This window comes from Tympanuchus pallidicinctus, unplaced genomic scaffold, assembly GCF_026119805.1.
Source record: "Tympanuchus pallidicinctus isolate F22 unplaced genomic scaffold, pur_lepc_1.0 scaffold18, whole genome shotgun sequence".
Lineage (NCBI taxonomy): Eukaryota > Metazoa > Chordata > Aves > Galliformes > Phasianidae > Tympanuchus > Tympanuchus pallidicinctus.
Window position 1 is genome coordinate 5,123,062 of NW_026294699.1, and position 20,145 is coordinate 5,143,206.

Sequence of the window (20,145 nt, forward strand, 5' to 3'; positions counted from 1 at the left end):
CCGGGGGCTCCAAGATGGCGGCGCCGTGTGCGTGAGGGCGGGCGGTGCTGCTCCGGTGTGTGTGAGCCGGAGTGACGTTGTCCTCACGGTTGCGCTGCCCTCATGTTTTACACGCCTTTCTTAGAATGTCCGGGGAAATAAATGTCGGTTTTTTGTGTCTGTTTCTAGGGGAAATGTTTGTGCCTTAGAACAGAACCGGCGGAGCCGCGGGCACGGGGCAGCGAGGAGGGTTGCTGTTTGTTTCTGTGGAGAAAAATAGAGAACTGAGAGACAGCGGGATACGTTCACCGATTGCCCTTCTGGTGGGGGCACGTGAGAGGAGCCAGGTTTTTCCGGGAAGAGCCAGTACTCGTACAAAATGTACGGAGCCACGCCGTGTGAGGGAGCCTTCACTGCGCGGCTCTGCGGGTTCTTTGGTTTATCACGGCAAGGCTGGTTGCTTTTAACACAACTTAACAAGCGGTGTGCCTTTCTGGAGCGTGTGGTGTTTGTGGTGAACTGTAGCTGTTGGAGCATTGCAAAAGCAACACTGCAGCCCTGTAATTCAGCTGTTGATGTAAGCTGTTTCCTCACCGCAGGGCAGTGTTACTGAGCTGAAAGCTGTCTGTGTTTGCTTGTAGGTTGGAGACCCCCATGCACAGCCCCGTATCTCATCAGGGCGCAGTGGAGACTGCGTGACTGCAGCTTGCCCGAGGCCTTGGAAGCTGTGCCATGAGGTTGTGCTGAGCAGAGCAGTTCCATGGCAGCTGTGCTTCACAGTGGGCTGCCTGGCGACAGCGGCTGTCCCCATAGGTGTCCCTCTCACTGACGTGCCATGGGAGATGTCACGGAGAAGGAGATGGATAACCTCACGTTCAAAAGTGACACCGTCCTTTCTGACGTGCACTTGCACTGTCCCAACAAAAGTCATCTCATGGTACGATTGAATGCAGTTGGGCAGCCAGGTAATGCATGTTTAGACTGATGGAACTGTGTTTTAATTACAGTCTATCGTATTGTCTTAGTCCTCCTTTGATTGGTTGATAGTAATCGTTATGTATTTTACTCTGAGCAGAAGCAGAACTGCTCCTGCTCAGAGGGAAGAGGGCTAACTGGGTTCTCCTCATGAAAATAGCTACATAAAACTATTAATATGGATTTGTAGATGGCCCATCTTAGAACAGAAAAAAACAGCTTAAGTTACTTTCTGAGAAGAAGTAACATCAGTATTTGTGCAAGCTTAATTTTATGTGTTTATTCCTTTACCTAGAATCTCAAGACAGCACCTTTGAGGATCACGTTAAGGAGTTAGTTTGTGTCTTGCATATAGACTACAAGTGAGACACCAGCAGTTTTAAACACTGCCACTTGAATTAAGTACATAAGTAATTCATTTATGTTTTTTTATAAAATCATTAAATGGTGATTTACCATCTGTTCCAGAGGAACCCAGCAGCTTTGTTTTGTGTTCTGTTGTAGTATTTTTTTTAATTTAAAAAAATTGGCTACAACCAATCTGAATATAGCAATGAGCTTGACTGATTTATATAAATGAAAGAATCAAGCCCTTAGTGGAAATGAATTGGCAAATGACTGCCTTTACCAGATTGTAGGTTTCTATAAGGTTGTCAAGGGAAATGTCCTTGAAGCTGTTAGTAAAATGTGCTTGTAACACTATAATGCAGCGGAAAGCACAGCAATGATAACAAGGTATCAAAGTCACAGGCCGCAGCAAGTGAGGATATGCCCAAATGTATCAGCCGTGGGTACAGAAACAAAGGGAAAAAAAATCTATTTACCCTTGGATGGCCTCAGGTAGGCAGGGATTTCCAGTGAGATACCCTTGCCTCTACCCTCAAATGAGGTCTGGGAATGGGTGGATCTGGCTCCTGCCCTTCCATCCACTCTGGTACATTGCATGCACCTCAGCTCCCCTGGGTGGGCCCTGCCTTCCCACTAGGTGTTCAGTCACTGTGGTGTCTTTGTTTGATGTGACTCTCCTTGGCACAAAGAACCTTCCAACACAGTAACATGACAGTCTGATTTATGTACTCTGAGTGTCTGTAGTCTTAAGAAATAAATGAATTTCCCATATCAGGGCTGGGTTGTAGTATGACAGCTTCTACTCTAAAAAATCCAGCAATAATCTGCCACCACCACTTCGCTGTTTTTAGAGGACCTCCTGGGGATTTCGTCCTTGCTTATTTGGATCAATTTTCCATTTTGAAATTCTGAGGATCAGAGTGAACTTAGAGAGCAGAGTCCCTTCCAACTTAGGATATTCTATGATTCTGTGATATGTTGATTGCATCCTCTAATTCATCAAATCCATTTAATGTGGTTATCATGCGAACAGTAGCTGACGTCCTAAATTTCTTGTGCTTGGATAGACAGTGAAGATTTTTGTAAGATCTAGCTGTTATGATCTCTAGAGAAGGACTTCTCATGTTCCCATAGTACCCAGTATGTCCAACTTCGGATATCTCTGAAGCAACTGAAATAGAACTCCATAAATTGTGAAACTGTTGAAATCGATAGTGGGCAAACAGTTTAAACAGTTTCCCCTTGGTGGGAGTGAACTCATTTCCAAGAAATTCTTCTTAGATACTGCTGGTGTAGGCTGTTTTCAATAGACATTTTCTTGGCAAAAAAAAAAAAAAAAGCGTCAGTAAGTCCAACCTAAGCTGACAGGAGGCACACTGCTTATTGTGCTGCCTCTTGCAGCTTCAAGCTGATGGCAAGGTGAGAAGTTACTTGAGTCTCAAAAGGGTTTCAAAGTAGAAAAAGAAATTCCTTTTACTTTTTTTTCTGAAACGTGTTTGTGTCCGTTAAGATAGAGTTCATTTCCTCATGTTGATATAATTCCTAATTTGTGATATTCGTTCTTCTCTAAACTTAATCTACCTCAACAGAAGATCTGTTAGAGGATGTAAGAAACCATTTATTTTCCTGATTGCTGAAACAAGTTTCTAAGTAAGGTGAAAATGTAAACTGTGACAGAGTAGATGCTTAGTCAACCAGCAGTTGGTAGTGCTTCATTTATCCCTTCTGACTTAGCAGAATTAGCAGAAATATTTCTTTCTAGCAAGTAGAGCTGTATTCCGAGATACCTGTAACGCTTTCACTGCTCTAGATTTTTTGGTATATGAAATGCATATCAAATGTCATGCAAGTGGAGGTTGCGTATAGATTCCATTCTTCCCTAGCGTTGATCTTAATGGGAACTGCTGAGTCACAGCCTGAACCTCTGATTGATCTCTGAGGGGAGCACTGAGTCAGCCACAGGAGCACAGGTGAAGGCAGTTCAGCTCTGCTCCTAGACCTGTTGGAGAGCTGGCTACCAGTGGGGAAGGATCTTTTCTAGAGATCTGCTCTGCTGGAGTTTTTTTAAGTGAGCCCAGGATACGGGTAAAGTTTCTATCTAGTCTCTGTTATCATAATCTGCTTTGCCAAACTCTTGTTTATTTTGTAATTATAACATCTTAATATTCATGGATTATACAATCTTTAACTTTATCCTCCTCCCACTCCGTGTTCTTGCAGTGTTCCTGTCGTATTTCAAATTCCTTTGGAACACAGATGATCGGGCCTCTGAGAAGTATGCAAGAGAAGCTACAACTGACAGAGAACACCAGTACAGAGGTGGAGATGAACTAACTAACAAGGATGGGAATAGTCTGAAATATGAAAAGGAATTGAACAGTGAAGGAATAGAAGCTCTGCTAGATGAGGACGGAGACTTGGAAGTGGTCAGAAGGCCTCAAAGAGCCAGTGACTCAGAGACAGAGGATCTTATGAGGGATAGAGTATATCCTGTAATTCTGATGAGAGGAAAAGAAAATGCATTTGAAGAAGAACAAGAATGCACTTGCAGCAGTGTTGTTAAAATAGGTAAATAGTAGGCTTATGTTCAAGGAGAAATTGAATAAATATCTGCTGAAGTAAAACAAAGAAAAACTAAGTTGGTCTTTTAAACGAAAGAGAACTTGGTAAGTCGAAGTAGATAATAAGCCATAGTAATACTGTGATATTGTTAAGTGCTTTAAAAACAGCGCTTCTCCAAAAGTGTTTTGGACAGTTGTGTATCATGGAGAAATGGCTTTCCTTAATTAGAGTGGGGTTTTCCCCACTCCAGCATTACTCCAGCATTACTGTGTAGAATTACTAGTGCTTAGTTCTAGACTTAAAAGGGAAGCATTAATTGACTTTTCAAATTTGCTATTATGCAACTTGATTTGAACAGTGTTTTGAAACAATATTCTCTTTCCATTTTCACAGAGCATACTATGGCAACCCCCTTAGAAGATGTTGGTAAACAAGTATGTGTACTGCTTTGTATTGTCTTGCTGTTTGTGGATTGTGCTTCAGAATTTCTCTGGTTTAACTGCTACTCTCTCCAAAGGTCTGGCGTGCAGCCTTTCTTCTTGCTGATTACATTCTGTTTAAACGGGAGATGTTCAGGAGTTGCACAGTGCTGGAGCTTGGAGGTGGCACAGGAATTGCAAGCATCATCATGGGAATGATTGCTAGCAGAGTTTATTGCACAGGTAAGGCAGTTATTTTTAATGAAATATTGCAAACCAGTACTTTCATTCTGGGATTTTTTCATCACCTGCTCTTTTTTTAGTTGCTAATTTGTTATCAATGCATATAAAATGCATTGGTGTACCTGGTGAACCTGGTGTAGGGAACCTGCTTTGGCAGGGGGGTTGGACTCAATGATCTCTGGAGGTCCCTTCCAACCCCTACAATTCCTGTGATTCCGTGAATATGTTGTTGTTTATTGAAAAATGGCAAGCACTTTCATGACAGATTGAAAAAGCAGCAATAATTCCAGGTGCAAGTGTTTTAAAAACCAAATACTTTTTTAGATTAAAATAGATAGTATGGTGATCTAACTCCTTTTATCATGACATGTGCTTTGTAATGGAGCTTAGTAATGAAAGAAAAAAGCAAGGGTGCTGTGGAAGCAGTCACGAGGGAAGGGAGCTGCTCTGAATTTTAGTTTGAGAGAAGTTGAGACCAATAATCTGAGAGGTCAGAGGAATGTACAGCACATGTGAAATGTTCTCATTTTGAATACTGTCATTATTTTCTTCCAGATGTTGGTGAAGATCTTTTGGCCATGTGTGAAAAAAATGTTGCATTAAACAAGCACCTGATGGAACCAGGAGGTAAGTGCTGTGCAGACAGTACTCGTGCAGTTGCTTGTCTGTGAATTATAAGAAGTCATTGGCAAGCTGGCTGGCGTTTTTACAGGTAAACTCAACTTCTGTTTTGGTTAGAACTGACTCATTTAGAAAGATGCAAGAAATCTGTACGTGTTTCAGAATGGGATAGCTGCTTTTGGAAAGGAGCAAAATATTCAATCTTTCTCTGTTAAGAAGTTAAGCCCAGCTGTGGCTTCTACATTGTTATGTTCATTTCACTGAGGTAATTGTGAGGATCATGGACGTTTAGGTGCCAAGGGTCGTGTAAACAGTGCAAATTGCAGAGGCTGAACTTTGCAACTTGCAAGTGACATGTAGAAAAGAAATTAAGATATTTCTGATGATTAAGTTTGTCTTATTCTCCTTTTGTCAGTGGATGACTGGTTTTGTAAATTATGTCCAGTCTTATTTGTTTCATATATCCTTTTAGTATATCTTATCACAAGTTTCAGTACTGACTGAAAGATCATTTGTCACTGTTGGGATCTTTCTACACCCACAGGAGGAGAAATTAAAGTGAAAGAACTGGACTGGCTGAAAGATGAATTCTGCACTGGTAGGTAGCTGTTGCAGTAGTAGGGTTTATGAATCCTGTTTTGCTTTTTAGGCTTTTTGTCTGTTAAATATGATGTAATATGATGGAATGGTTCAAAAAGTTGAACAACTATTTAAGGAAGTAAAATCATCCTTACGCTTTTGAAGCTTTTCTTGCACCTCAGGTGTTTATTCAAAATACTTGACACTGCCAGATGAACAGGCTTGTTGGTTTTCAGATATTCACAGAAAGCTTCTAGATTTTAGAAAGCGTAGCAGGAGGAAGCTTAATAAAAAAATGCATTTGTTTTTAACTGAATCTGTACTCTTGCTGCAGGATAGTAACTGGTAGTAAATTCTTATGTCAAGGGAAGCTTAGTCACATCAATCAGCCCTGAGCAAGAGAGGAAGAGCAAAAGCAAAGGACCAAAGGGAACTTCAGAGAGCAAACAGGGGGAGGCTGTGATTTCCCTTCAGTGAGTTGCTCTGCTTATTGAGTAGCTGATCACTAAATTTAAATTATTAAAGTAATTTTTTTTAATCTATCAAACAGTTAAAGGTGTAGTTTAAAGATAAGCTTTCTTCTTTTGTTACAGATCCAGAAGCTCTCTATAGCTGGTCTGAAGAAGAGATTGCAGATTTGCATGACCACTGCACTGTGATAATGGCAGCTGATGGTAGGAAAACATAACCAGCAAGCTTTTAAATCAAAAATGCTCGCTTGAGCATTTTGAGGAACAACTTAACTACACCTAGTTTGCTTTTGAAATGTGATAGATCAAATCCTTAGCTTAGTTTGTCAAATCTCTGCCTCGAGTGTTCTTGTCTGTATTCTATTTACTGTCTGAATTAGCAATAGAAGAATAAGATAGTGAAAAATCTAATAGCCTTTCCTTATTATTTGTAACTGAGTAAATTATTTAAAGTTGCTCATAAGTGATAAAGTTGATTTTCAGAAGAGTTACGTGTTGTTGTCCTACCCTTATCTTGAATCAGATAACCTTGGTGCAAGTAAAGACAGATAGGTGGCCACGCTAGTATGCTCCATAGTGTGGGAAGATTTTTAGGTACTGCATGTGTCCTATTGCATCTCTCTGGCTTTTTTTTTTTTCCCTGTTCTTAATGAAGTGGGGGGGAAAAAAAGGAAAGAAATATGGTATGTGATTTTTTAGCTTTGCAGTAAGGTATTTCCAGCTGAGAGAGATCTTGTTAAAGTTCTGTAAGTTGCCTGGCAGAAGTGATTCCCACTGTCGCTGGGTCGGTCATTGCCATTAAATGTGTAATACATGTATACATAATAAACATGGGGGTTTAGATAAAGTAATGATTTGTTTGGTTATAATAATAGAATTAAAGCTTCTTGTTGTTTCAAGCCTGAGATTTAGTAAATGCTTACATGTAAATGCCATGTGCTCTTCATGTTCTTCCCATAGTGTTCTATGACGATGATCTGACAGATGCCTTCTTCAGAACGCTGTATAGAGTCACACATAACTTGAAACATTCTTGCACAGTTTTCCTAGCCATAGAAAAGAGGCAAGTATTACCAACATCCAAACATAAGGACTAGAATCTTACATTCTTTCCTTTCCTTGAGTGAAAGCCCTGATGTGCCTGAAGGCTGGATTCTGATTATTCTGATTCTGGGTTGATCGAAGGCTGCTCTGAATGCCCAGTGCAAGCATTTGTTAAACTTCTGTAATTTTTGTAAGTTCAGAATTTGACCACCAGAAAAGTGTGGCTTTTGTGATCTTACTTTTGTCATGCATTAGGTAACCTTTGTGCAAATAAAGATTAATAGGTGGCCAGCGTAATGTATTCTGTAATGTCTGACAAAATTTGCTGTGTTTTGAGGTCCTATGCTTATGGAGCAGAGTGAAAGGGCTCAGAATGAGAAAATACACACATTTCCTAGCTCGCATCCCCCCCAGTTGTAATTGCTCTTGTGATTTCTTTCAAGGAATTGTGTGCTTTTGAGTAGCTGTATGTTGAAGTCTGTTCATAAACTAGTATGTAAGTTGATTATGCTTCAAGGTATGTACACAATAGCTATTCGTGTGTTTTGGTCCAAAGTGTTTGTCCCAGAAACAAAGGCAGTTATTTCGTTGGACCAGAATGTATTAAAATCAATGGAAAGGCTCATCTAAGACTTACTGGGTTTTTGGCAGGACAAGACTTTGGATAGGACAAGCTTTCTGGGGCAGCAAGGGGTTATTTTTTTTTTTTATTTTGGAAAGGAATTACTATGAGAAGACCTAAGTTTCTCATTAGCTGCAGAAAGTTACATAGCTGTTTAAGATGTAGGTATACAAAAAAGGTTTTAATTTAAATATTGTCTTGCCAGGCTGAATTTCACTTTAAGACAGATGGATGTTACGTGTGAAGCCTACAGTCATTTTCGAAGTACTCTAAATGATTTGGAGAACCTTCATGATGGAAAAATGAAATACAGTGTGGAACCCATTAAGCCTGATTTCTGCCAGTTTCTTACTTATGAAAGGATTGAGCAGTTGGTAAGTGGCATTCATTAAAATAAATGGCATATGTTGGGCTGGCAATCTGAAATTAGTTTTCAGCTGTGTACTGAACATGAAGTAAGAACAGAAGAACAAATGTTATGCTCTTATTTATTTCCATTTAGTTTTCCTTGTATTAAAATGATTCTTGTCAGTGCTTACACAGCCCCCACTAAATAGGCATAATGTGTCCTTTTCTATCACAGAACAGTTCAGTGGCTTAAATTGTTTCTTAACCTCTGAGGAAATGAGAGCAATCTCCGGGACTTTGTAAAATAACAATTTTTGTGATTGACTGGAAAATGGGCCGGTATCTTCTTTATTTCTTTGAATGTAAAAAAGCTTTCGCTTTATTATTTCCATAATTCCCAATCAGGGTTGAGGTAATATTGTTCTTATACATACATATGGAGAAGTTGACAAGTAGTAAACTTCTGGTGTTTAGAGATGTATCAGATACATTATTTAAATTACATTCCAAGCACTCATGGTTTCCTCTCTGTTCTTTTTTCCAATTGTCTACTCTTCTGAGTATTACGCAGGCCAGCTAGTAGCTTGTTAGCTTCTGTAGCAATACAAAGTAAGAGACCTTTGGGGAGAACTTGCAAGTCTTGTACTAGCTTCTGAATCTGCAGTCATGGAGCCAACGTACTGTTTTGTGTGGTACAGTGTGTATGCATAGTATGGCTATGGGTTTCACAGCAATTTCATGAGATTAATTTGCTTTTCTTAGTGCTGACACCTTCAGGCATAAGATTTTCCATGAATGTTTTATAATAAGTCCACACATGTATAAGATGAGTTATATCTACAGGTGTGAACGTGTTTTCTACATACCTTTTGTGGAAGGCTGCTGGCCTTTGAAATAGATACATTTTTTTTAAATGCAGAAGTCTTCTTGTTGATCATGGAGTACACTGCCAGAATTCCAGATGTTGTGGTGATAGGGATATGATAATCTGATTGCTAATCTTTAAAATAGCAGAAGAACCTTACCCTAAATTACTCTACAAAGACTAAGTGTCTGTTTTTCATCCTTACTCTGCAGTGTTGAGAAGCGTGTGTATAAGGTATGCATTTGTGAGACCTGGAGTCCTCAATAAATGGACTATTTTTAAGCTACTTCTTTGCTAGCAATATTGGAAGTGTTTTTCAACATAGACTACGAAAAAGAGCAAGATTCTCAGTCAAAATCCTGCAGGTTTTGTAGACCAGTGAAATTATTTTTAGAAATTATTTGAATTATACTATTTTTTTTACTTTAAAAAATCATACTGCAGGAATAAAGAACTCAGTTCTCTTGTTCTGTCTCAGAGATGATGTGTTGGTTGTTGTGGGAGATTACGTAAATGGATTTTCTGTGAATTAGAGAGTGTGTGCAAGTTGAGCTTTATTGTAATAACAATCTAATGATCTGAGAAAATAACTGTATGAATTTTTCCCCTCCTGTAGGAATTGTGGAAGATCATGGCTGATCGGCTAACGTGACAGGGACGTGAGAAAATAGAAGATCTTAATCTAACGATAATATTTTCGGTAGTGTTTTATTGAAAAATTTCCTGTTGGATGTGAGTTCTCAGAAACTAATTCCCTGCAGATTTGCCTTACCTCAGCAAGTCTTGTTTTTTTGGCTCTTAGGATGTGGTTTCTTTGCTTCTGTTACGAAACTGGTTAACGTTGATCTTCAGAGGACGTGCTGGCTGAGAAGCTGTGGCAGTGACGCAGAGCTGCACATTCTCTGGGACTGATGACTTAGGCTTTAGTTTCTAACACAGAGGTATTTTGCCTTCATCTGTGTGGCCAATTTGCAGATGTCACACGTGTTACTTTCTAGTTTTCTGAACTTGGATACACTTCTCAGTCTTAGCAGAGTTGCATGTTATTTGTATTATGGACAGCTGTGAAACAGTCTATGGGCAAGCCCTGTTGGTCATTCACAGACTTCCATTTAAGCAATCTGTGTATGAAACCTAGCTCTTTATTTTGGGTTGGTCTTATCTGAATCATTCTAGCTTAGGGCACCTGTCTCAATGGAAAGGAGGCAAAGTGCATTTATTTAAAGCCTCCTCAAATGTTCCACAGAAATCTTAGAGCTGGGTTGTCCTAGTGGCATTCTAAGCTATTCAGTGCTTGCTAGGCTGAGGATGGGAAGGGGAAGTGATGTATTCCTCCCTCTTAAAACGTTGGAGTTCTCAGTGTGTACGTGTGAGGCTGGGAAGACGGTGACCCAGAATGTCTTGCCTCTGCAAATGGGGCTTTCAGCCCCTTAGCTTTTGTATTAAAGTATAACAGATTTATCAGTTCTCCTCTGTGTTATTAATGAAACCAAAAATCATCCTGTTTATACTCATTACAAATTCTGTGTGTACTATAGTGTTTATGTTTATTTCACTTGCCATATGTGCACTGTCACTTACATTCTTGTGCCTGCTGGATTCTTTAGCATTGTGAGAATGTCATGATAAAACTGTTCCAGCCTGTGACATGTGGGAGTGTGTGTGTCACATAGAAGAATCTGGTTGTCTTTGTGAAAGTCTGTTTTACGTTTGCTTTAGTTTGGTCCTTTTAGGTCAATTATTTCTTAATGCATGAGCATTAAGGTATATTTTGCATCAAGATATATTTTTCTCTATTTTTCATGTTGCTTAATGAGATGAAAGGTCTTTAGAGAACGATGATGGCTTTTTCCTGCGAGTAAAACCAAAGTAAAAATTACATTATGTTGGTATGTATCTGCCTAGATGAACATAGAACATTTCTCTCACAATTCTCATTTAAACATCAAAGAGAAACAAACAAAATCCCTGTATCTTAATCCAGGGATTCCCAACTAGAATTCTTATTCCTAGTTTGTGCACTGATTTTGACAACACACCACCTGTTCTGTCTTGAGAGACCCCCGTTCATGATGGAACACTCTAAATGTGCTTTGTGGACATCCTGTGTCTGTTTTTATGGACCTTTCACAGGGGTGGCCCACAGACTAAGTGAAAGATACCTGTGTATGTGTTGAAGGGTGCTGATTAATCTGTTGGTTACAGTGGGACCTGAGCACTACTGAAGTGGTGTGGAATAAGGGATGGATATCATACTGTTTTTGGCTGAGATAGAGTTTATTTTCTTCATAGTGGCTTGGACTGTGCTGTGTTTTGAATCTGTGATGAAAATGATGTTGTAACACACCAGTGTTTCAGTTGTTGCTGAGCACTGGTCGTACGTCAAGGTCTCTGTTTCTGGTGATGCCCTTGCAGGATGTGGGGGAGGCACAGCCAGGACAGTGAGCCCCAGCTGCCCAGCAGCAGATTCCATACCTCCTGATGTCCTGATCAGGAATAGAAGCTGGAGGACAGATGGGATGGGGGTGTCCTGGAGTTGTGGTGTTTGTCTTCCCAAGTAGCCACTGCTCATGATGGACCCTTGCTGCCCTGGCTCACAGACAGCAGTGATTGGATTCCTTGTGCTTTGCTTGCTTGAACAGCTTCTGCTTTACCTGTTAAATTTTCTTCATCTCAAACCATGGATTGTTCTCACCTTAACTGAAGAGAACTTCTTTTGAATGTATCTGCAACTTAAGTAGTGATTTTTTTTATTTTTTTTTTTACTTTTTTATTTTTTTATTTTTTTTAAGGTTCAGTAGCAAGAAGTGAATTTGAGCTGATGTAAGACAGTCTTGTATAGTTACAGAAACTCATCCAGGCAAGGAGATGCTGTGGATCTGTTCAATGTAGAATTCAAGCATTTACCACAACTGGTTTAAATTAGCATCTGAAAAAAAAACATTTGTGTCTTTGGCTGAGTAACTACAAACATCACTGCTTTTTGGAAGTAAGTGAAAGTAGCATTTCCTCCTAAAGATGTGGGGCTAATCCTGCTGTTGAAGGGAATCTCAGTGTTCAGTGTCTGAGGCTGTAAGTATAGGCAGCAGTAGATATAGTTGCCTTAAACCAGTTTCAGATCACCCAAGAGAGGAAACAGTCACAATCTGATCATAAAGAAGAAATTTTTTCCCCTTTCTGAGGATTAGGGCTCCCCAAATGCTACAAAGACAGTGATCTGCAAGTAGAGATGCTTCCCTTGCAGCTGCCAGCCCTTAAGTGAGGTTAATGGTCACACAGGTGAATTGCTCACAGCTGTGCTCCCAGGACTGGCTTCACCAGCTGCTCCATCAGGCCATGACCCAACCCTTCCCATACTGAGGTGTAAAGGTCAGCTTGTACATTTGGATATGTCACTTATGACAGATGGTAAGGAATAGCCAGAAACAGGCAGTAACTAGGAACAGGAGAGTTGCAAAGAGCCTTAAAATGCCCTAGCTTTGCAGTGTTAGTGAGAGAGAAGCATGGACTGACCTGCCAGAGAACTGGGAAGGGTATCACCTTCTCAGTCTTGTCTGGAATCATGCTGTACGTGGGTCGTGCTCAGCACATAAGTTTACACCTTCAGCAGTCTGTTGTCTGTTAGGGTTAGAAACAGGAAATGGTTTAATGTTCAATGTGCAAATCATAATTGGAAATCTAGCTAGTGCCTGAAATGATAATATTTCTAGCACGTTGTCTGTGTTTATATGATCAGGAAGGTGTTTTTTTTCCTGATAAGGCATGATCTTGAAAATGATGTGCTTGTGGGGTGGTGCATCTGAATTTTGCACAATTCCAGTCATGAAGTGCAGTTTCTTGGCAGCACTACAAACTGTCCCAGCTGATCCCTCGGGACCTTGTTGAGCAGATCACCTCTCTGCTGCTCCGGGGCTGGAGAGCTGCTGATTGAGGAGCTGCGTGGGAAGCCCAGCACAGCCATGTCCAGGTGTGGGTCGGGTTGCGGGACCTGCAGGCTGGCAGGTGCATGCCAACATCATCTATTCTCTTAGCTCTCAAAGCAGAATCATATTTATCTAAGAACCTTGACGAGTGTTTGCACTGCTTATTATTTAGGCATAGGTAAACATCGTGCATTTTTTGCGGTAAAACGTTCCAGCGCTTTATTATCCTTGCTGATTAAAAAGCGCTTTGTTAGCAAAGCTGCTGTCTTTCTTGCAGCGTTGGGACTGCCGCGCTTTTGTTGTTGTAACAAATCACGAGAGGTGTCGGAGTTCTGCCCCCCGGTACGTGCAAGCGTAGCACCGCTTCGGCTGCTGCCCGCGGCGTTGAGGCCCGTCCCGCCGCTGCGCCCAGCCTCTCACCGAGGGCCATCCGGGGCTCCGCCCACATCGCGAGGCCGCGCCTCCCCGCGCCGCGGGGTCGAGTCCGAGCCGCGCGCCTCCGTCGGCGTCGCCGATCGGCTGCGGTGCGCGCGGTCGGCCGGGCAGCGGCGCGGAGGGGAGCGAGAGCGGGGCTCGGCGGCACCCGGAGCGCGGCGGGCGGAGGAGGCGCGGCCCCGCGGGTGGCGGTGAGCGGCGGGGGGGCGGCGGCGAGGAGCCGGGCGGGAAGCGGGCGCGTATCGCGGGCTGCGCGGTGCGGCGGTGCGGGGCCCGGGCCGAGCCGCAGCGGCGCGGTGTGCGGCACGTGTCCCGGCGGTGCGCTCCGAGCGGCACCGCGGCTCGGCCGGGGCTGTGCCGCTGCACGTCGGCCTTTGCGGCGGTGACCGTCCTGCCTGCCTAGCGCTGCCAAGGGAATGATGCGCGAAGATGCCGGGCTGCGATGGGGGGGATGTCCGAGTAATTCTGTAATAGATACTGGACGTTTCGGGCTCACCGCGGCTGACCTGTGCCCCGCGGTCCAATGGCCAGAGCTCCCGGCTGGGTTCGGGCGGTGCGGGATGGAGGTGGGAGAGGGTGAGCGCCTGAGAGCCTTGCCATGAGGAAATTGCCTTGCGGATGTGTTACGGTCTGGTTATCGTCTTGTGAACCGCATCGAGGGCGCTTTTTGCAGCCTCAGCTGTATCTCATCTCGCTGTAAGTCAGCTGCTCCCCGTGTCGGGCGCTTGGGGGGGGCGGGGGGGGCGCGGCGGATCCAGTTCTGCAACAGCTGTGATTTTGTACCTGTTTCAGATACAAATTGAGATTGCCTTCCTTTCTTAACCAAATGGAAACAGCTTGTGGAAAAAGGCTGTTGAATGCATGAATACCATATTGTCCATTGTTTACTTAAAGAAATCAAAGCTATTGCGTCTTAAAATTTGCCTGTATTTGCCACGTGCCAGAAAACCACTGAAAAGATGACTCAAGTTATGTGAGTCTCCTCGCATGGGATGTGTTTGCTTAGTGTTGTTTTCCAATACCATTTGATCTGTTCTTGTGAATTGCATGTTGTCAGTCTGTGCATCTTTTTGATCCTACAATTGCTTCAGTGTTTTTCAGGCAGCATGCTGAAAGTGCATGGAGAATGGAAGCATCTTATTGCTTCCAAAAGAAACAGTAATAGAAAAGGGTTGGATTTTATAGCTCCTGTCAGGAGGGCACCTAGAACTGTATGCAGGAAGGTGTGAAATTATAGGTAGGCAGTGCCAAAATGCCACGTTGGGCTCTGCAGCTTCAAGGCCACTGGCACACAGCATGGATAATTGCTACTCTGGCCTCTCACCTGTGGAAGGATGAATATGTTTGAACATTGATGGAACAGACTGATTTTTGAAGAGGCCAAAAGCGCCCAACCTGATCAGTCAAATTCCTGCTCTTTAAGAGCAGGAGAGATTGGTGTAGGTTGAAGCAAACCAACTGAAGTATGTCTCTGTCCTCTGTTTCTGTATTTCGTGATCTGTTGTATCAAACCACAGTCCTTCTTCCTGAAATGATGGCTGTGGGCCAGGAAGACAGGGAAGATGGTATTTTCTTTGCCAGATGGTATTTGTGCAAAAATAACAGTATTCTGGGGGGTTTTCCAAAGGATTTAAAGTGTGTAAAACAACGTTGTCTTAAGCAGTTTCTGTGTCCTTGAATTACCTTGTTTATCTTTCCTTATGCAAAAAGACTCCATTGTACCTTTCCCCTCTCTCCAGGAGCAAGATGCTGGAAATTCAGCAGAAGGTCAGGTGAGAACTTTCCAAGGCTGTCTTGCCCCCCTAGGACACCTTTGGCAGGTGGCAGAGGAGGTTGCCTCTTGCTGTCCAGTGGGTGTGTGTATCTGCAGCAGAGGGAACACCTTCAGAGTGGGGTTTTTGAATTCCAAGGACGTGGCACTGGCTGGTTTGCAGTTACGGACTGGTACTCAGCAGGACTGAGGGCAGATCTCAAACAGTAGGGCTGCCATAGGATTCAGATGCCTAAGCTTTTTTATAGACTTTATTTTTTATATGATGGAAGACTGCAGTGATTGTAAGCGTATGTCTGTTATGTATGAGGAGTGGGATGATGAAGCAATGAGTAGAACAGTTCTGTTTGCTTCCTTGGTGAGTTTCTCATCCAGATTTTATAACTCTGAAATGTAGCTTAGCACTGGCAGGGAACAGAGCTCTTTGAGGTGTGTTCATCTCCTTACGACTCATGTAAAACTCACAGCTTAGAAATTAAATTCTAATTCTGCTTTCATTTGGGGGTGGGTCAAAGCAGTGCATCTTGCTGGAGGTTCCTTATAGGAAGCCAGCACGCCCTTCTGGGTGGCACAAATGCAGTGCTGCTGTTGTAGTTGCCCAGCTGTAATTCTGAGAGCAAAGCTACTTCTAAACGATGTTCTCAGCATGGCTCAGCTCCCAAGTCTGGCACATTTTTGGGGAGATTACATCCCTAGCGAGATCTGAGGTGGGAAGTTGGCTGGGTAGTAACAAAGACTGAGAAGGCATTCCTGGAGCAGTTCTTACCTGGCACCTGCTCAGATGTGTCAGCAGTATGGAGTGTGGTCAGGAGAGCATCACTGGGGCATGGCCCTCTGAGCAGGGGATTCCTTAGCTGCCAGTAGTTGCTGTTGTGGAAAAAGCCTGCTTGAGCTTCCCTGGTTCACAGAGCATTCTTGCTCTTCGCTGACTCCCTAATGAGGTTTTTCTCTGAGTCAGCAGAGAGGTTTGGACTCAGGTTCCAGGCTCCGAACCCTTTCTCCACTCTCTGCTGCCAGTTCAGATTTAGAGCTGCATCTGCTGTGTGAGTGTGGGTGCTGGGGTCACGGTGAGCATCTCCCCCTCATTTCATTTTGTCTCTGAGGCTGTTGGGTAGAAGATCTGCTCTTGTGGAAAGGGGATGGAGGAGAGCATGCAGGGAAGCACTGTGCTGCTGGCTGATATCTCAGCCCAGAGTATGCAGGTGAGGAACTTGTAGGGATGGTGGTGTTATGGATTCTCACCATGAGGTTTTCTTTTCTGGTTGCTTTATTTGTTTGCAGAGTTTCTCTTTTTTTCTTCCTTCCCCTTATGACCTTGGACTAGTCACTAGTATCTCACAGAACAAAACAACGGGTGTCAGGAGAAGAAATAAATTAGTAATGATGTTTTCATAACTTCATTTCTTATGCTTGGCTCAGTTTTCAATATCCAGCTTCCATCTGTGAGCCTCCTAGCAGGCAAAGCACGAGGCAGCAAGTTTCTCGAGGAAGTCTGTACCCTGGTGCTGGAGGCTCTCATGCTGACTTTTTAAGCCTGTAATTATGGTACAAATTTATCTCTCTTTCCCTCCTCTTCCTACCCAACCACTGAACAGCCTTGCAGGTGTTCTCACCCAGGCCATGCCTCCTGCCCTTCCAGCTCTGCTCTTTCTGAATGAAGCAGTGCAAACGTAGAGGCCTGCAGAAACCCCGAGGGGAGCAGAGGGAGCAAGAAAAAATAAGCTTGTGGGGAGCAATAATACCCCTCATTTGTATAGCATCAAGCTCAGTGTTGATTAATCACTCGGAACATCACAGCAGCGTGCCAACTTTGAGTTCTGTTTTAGCAAAGGAGCGTGGATGTGGAGATTCTTGGCAGCACCCCCTGATGGCAAACACAACTGCAATCAGCTCCTGTATTTTAAATTGGTCTGAAAATAATGCAAGAATGTGAATAAGTGGTGCAAATAACAGTATTTAACTATTTTAAACAAGTTTGGTGTAGTTCATTAGCAGTAATATTTTTTGTTTTAATAATGCATCCTCCAAATCTGGTCTGCCAGCCTCTATTTGTGTCGGATGCCAATAATGGGAACCAGCCATCCTGTTGTCATCTCTCTTTCTGCTGCTTGCGTTCCCCAGGTGCTCAGCTGACACTAGTCTTGTGATGTACACCAAAAATATAAAATTAGAATAAATTTTGAACAGCCTGCTGTATAAATCTAATGATAAGAATGGTGCCTCGCTGGGAATTAGAGAATACTTCAGATTAAAAAGCTAGTTAGGATCCAGCTGCTCTTGCAAGCAGTCAGTGCTATGAGCAGACTGGAGGCCATGACTTCTGAGTCGTTGCTGATTTCCTGGCTGCAGGCAAGACATACTGCTGGCTTCCTGATGGCAGTGCTCCCAGGCAGCAGGCACAGGGATGCATTTACTTCTGTGCTTTGTGTTGCTTCCCTCCTCTGTGTGTGTTCATCCCAGCACCAGTGTAAAGCAAGCCTTGTTGGTTATGCTCTGTGGCTGTTGCTGCAATGCAGCTTCTTGGAAAGGGAAATAGGATTACAGAAGCAGGGTGTGCTGGTGGAGGTAGGAAAGGAGAGGTAAGCGTGGCTGTGGTAAATCCCACAGTAGTCCTTGCTTGCATTCTGGCTTCACCAGATAACAGAACTGGTGGAGAGGTTATCTGGCTTCACCAGATAACAGAACTAGGTGGAGAAAATGTTTGGTTTGGTGCACGATTTGGTCAGCAGCTATTGGAGGGGCTGATGTAGCTGCTGTAATGTGGTGCTTCTGCTGTGGCAGCTGAAGAAAAACATGAGAAAAGCCAGAGGAGGGAGTGGTGGCAGATGGAGACCATGAGGAGCGGAGCTGGGGGTCGGTTTGGGATTTTGCAGGACCTTCTGATGTGATCTGTAGATTCCCAGTGTTCATTTGCACACAGAAGTTTGAGCATTGTGTGATTGTGAATGAGGGTTTGTTCTTTGCTTCTCTGTCATCTTTGGCGTGGTGCAACTCTGTTAAAAGTGATACAACAAGGAAGGAGTGAGGATAGTGCAGTGAATGCCTTTCAGATCCAGTATACCTTAAATCATCATCCAAAAAAAAAAAAAAAAAAGAGGGGAAAAAAAAAGCCTTTCTTTGTCTGTTCTTCTTCCGTTGGTAATTCTGGAATTCATGAGCTAATTCTGTAACAAGTATAACAACCCAATGAACTTCTGGTGGCTCGGGGTCTTGAGGTCCTTAGAGGTTGCCCTTTTAGTTTTCCTTGCTTAATGCTTCTCTTTGCTGTATGCTGATAAATTAATCCAGTTCGTATAAAAGGTAAGAGAATTTTTCTAAGCAAACCTATGGTTGATTGAGTGGTGCTATATGTAAGCCAAAGGATTTCATTTGAGGAATATATATTTTGCTCAAGCTCAGTGGCTTTGCTTCTCCCCTCCCCTCCCATCTGGAGCCCAAAAATAATTGTAAAAAACATCCTAGGAAATTGAGCCATGGAGTGTATTGAAAGTAATACTGTGTTTGTGTCTCTCTTCCCTAAAGAGCTTTGAAAACTGCCCAAGTGTTTTGGAAACTGAGTCCTGAACATCAGGCAATTATAGGACTTCTGAATAATACAAATTCTTTGTAACTGTACTTAATTCCTCTGTTGCTTTCCTTTCTCTTGTCCTGAATGTAAGTTCTCTATTTAATGTGAATTCAAGTCATCTACAATCTCAGACCTTGAGATCCTTTCTGAGTCTTGTGGCAGCCCGTTGTTGTGCAGGGGGACTCTGGCCTGGTGCTGGCTGTCCTGTCGTGCTGTGCTCTCTGCATCATGAGGCTGATAATTGCTGTTTCTGGACACTGAATTCTTCTCAGATATTGGAGCTGTTTGTGCTGCTTTAAATGCTTTGTTTTTCCTTAACAGTTGAAGCAGATCTTTCTCAAGTGTGAGGCAGTGATGTAGGAAGGTTGTGGAGTTGCTTTGGGGAGAACGTGCCATCATTTGCAGAGGAAATCAGCGCATCCTGCATGCTAACTGTGCTTTTACTTGGTCTGGTGGACCAGTTTAGCCTGATTCCCATTTTGCCTTGCATCATCATACTTCTCAGAAAATGTGCATAGTATTCATGTGTAGAAATCTATGTCGCTTTGGAAAAGCATAGTTTTGAGCAGGAATTCTGCTAAACAGAAGATTCTTTTCTAACAATAGAAGACTGTAATAAGTCTTCCGTGGAAAAGTGCGTATCAGTGCAGATTGTAAAGTTACGGTGGGTGGTTGGCAGTGCCCTTTCCAGTGAGGAACAAGTTGAATAGATCTTATAATCAGTGTTCTCTTGAATAAATCAAATGGAAGTCAGTGGCTGTCTTGTTGCAATCCACAATTCTGTGCACTGTGCATGTTTTAGACTCCTCAAGTAAATGGTTAGCAGTTGCGATTGCTGGAAATCACTGACCTCGGGGTGCTTGGGGCTCCAGCCTTCACCATGCAGCAGGACCAGCATGAGTTGTTGCCTCCCCTCTGTGCACCTGGCCTCTCAGGGAGGGTAAGGAGGGGCTGAAAGCAGCCAGGGAGCACTTGGTTGTGAGCTGTGTCTGTTGGGCACAGCACTGGGTGGTGCAGGGCAGCTCTCAGCAGAGGCACGGGCATGTCTGTGTCTTCCCGGAATACTCAGGAGCTGTGATGCTGATCATTCACTATATAGGTGCTAATAAACTGCAAATGCGGTGCATTTCCTTTGAATACTACCTATTATATGTAGTCTGTAGTACCTGCTGCTTTCTTCAGCCCCTTCCCCTTGGCTTTGCAGTGTGTCCCTGTGTTCCCATCTGTCTGAGTGGGCTTGCTGTGCTGTGACAGATGAGCTGGTTAGCAGGTTTGCTTCAGAAGCAGTTTGTTTTGCTGTTTGGCACCCGGGAAGGGCCGGTTTCAATATGTCAGTTTTAGGTCTGGTGGCAGAGCATGGGGTAACTGTAAAG

General features: G+C 43.2%; 2 protein-coding genes across 7 annotated transcripts in view; both read left to right on the forward strand.

Annotated features, from left to right (window-relative positions):
* The first annotated feature begins 3 nt into the window (after positions 1-3).
* On the forward strand, positions 4-10,536 carry METTL22 (methyltransferase 22, Kin17 lysine). 5 transcript variants are annotated; one of them, XM_052680173.1, is made up of 12 exons: positions 4-55; positions 169-360; positions 621-944; positions 3,523-3,870; positions 4,258-4,298; positions 4,382-4,526; positions 5,082-5,153; positions 5,692-5,745; positions 6,320-6,400; positions 7,157-7,259; positions 8,068-8,236; positions 9,692-10,536. In XM_052680173.1, the coding sequence occupies exons 3-12, from the start codon at positions 815-817 to the stop codon at positions 9,725-9,727; spliced, it is 1,179 nt and encodes a 392-aa protein (XP_052536133.1). In that variant the 5' UTR covers positions 4-55; positions 169-360; positions 621-814; the 3' UTR covers positions 9,728-10,536. The 5 variants fall into 5 exon arrangements, 3 of the variants coding, with proteins under 3 accessions (XP_052536133.1, XP_052536134.1, XP_052536135.1); XR_008206021.1 differs by lacking the exon at positions 4-55 and adding an exon at positions 8,446-8,622; XR_008206020.1 differs by lacking the exon at positions 4-55 and adding an exon at positions 8,446-8,572.
* A 2,950-nt stretch (positions 10,537-13,486) lies between these two features.
* ABAT (4-aminobutyrate aminotransferase) overlaps positions 13,487-20,145 on the forward strand; it is a 40,924-nt gene continuing 34,265 nt past the window's right edge. The window contains exon 1 of one of the 2 annotated variants that reach the window (XM_052680168.1): positions 13,487-13,624. The gene's annotated coding sequence lies outside the window, so the exon portion shown is untranslated. Of the gene's footprint in view, positions 13,625-14,030; positions 14,130-20,145 lie in introns of those variants that run through there. The other variant, XM_052680170.1, reaches the window with a different exon arrangement.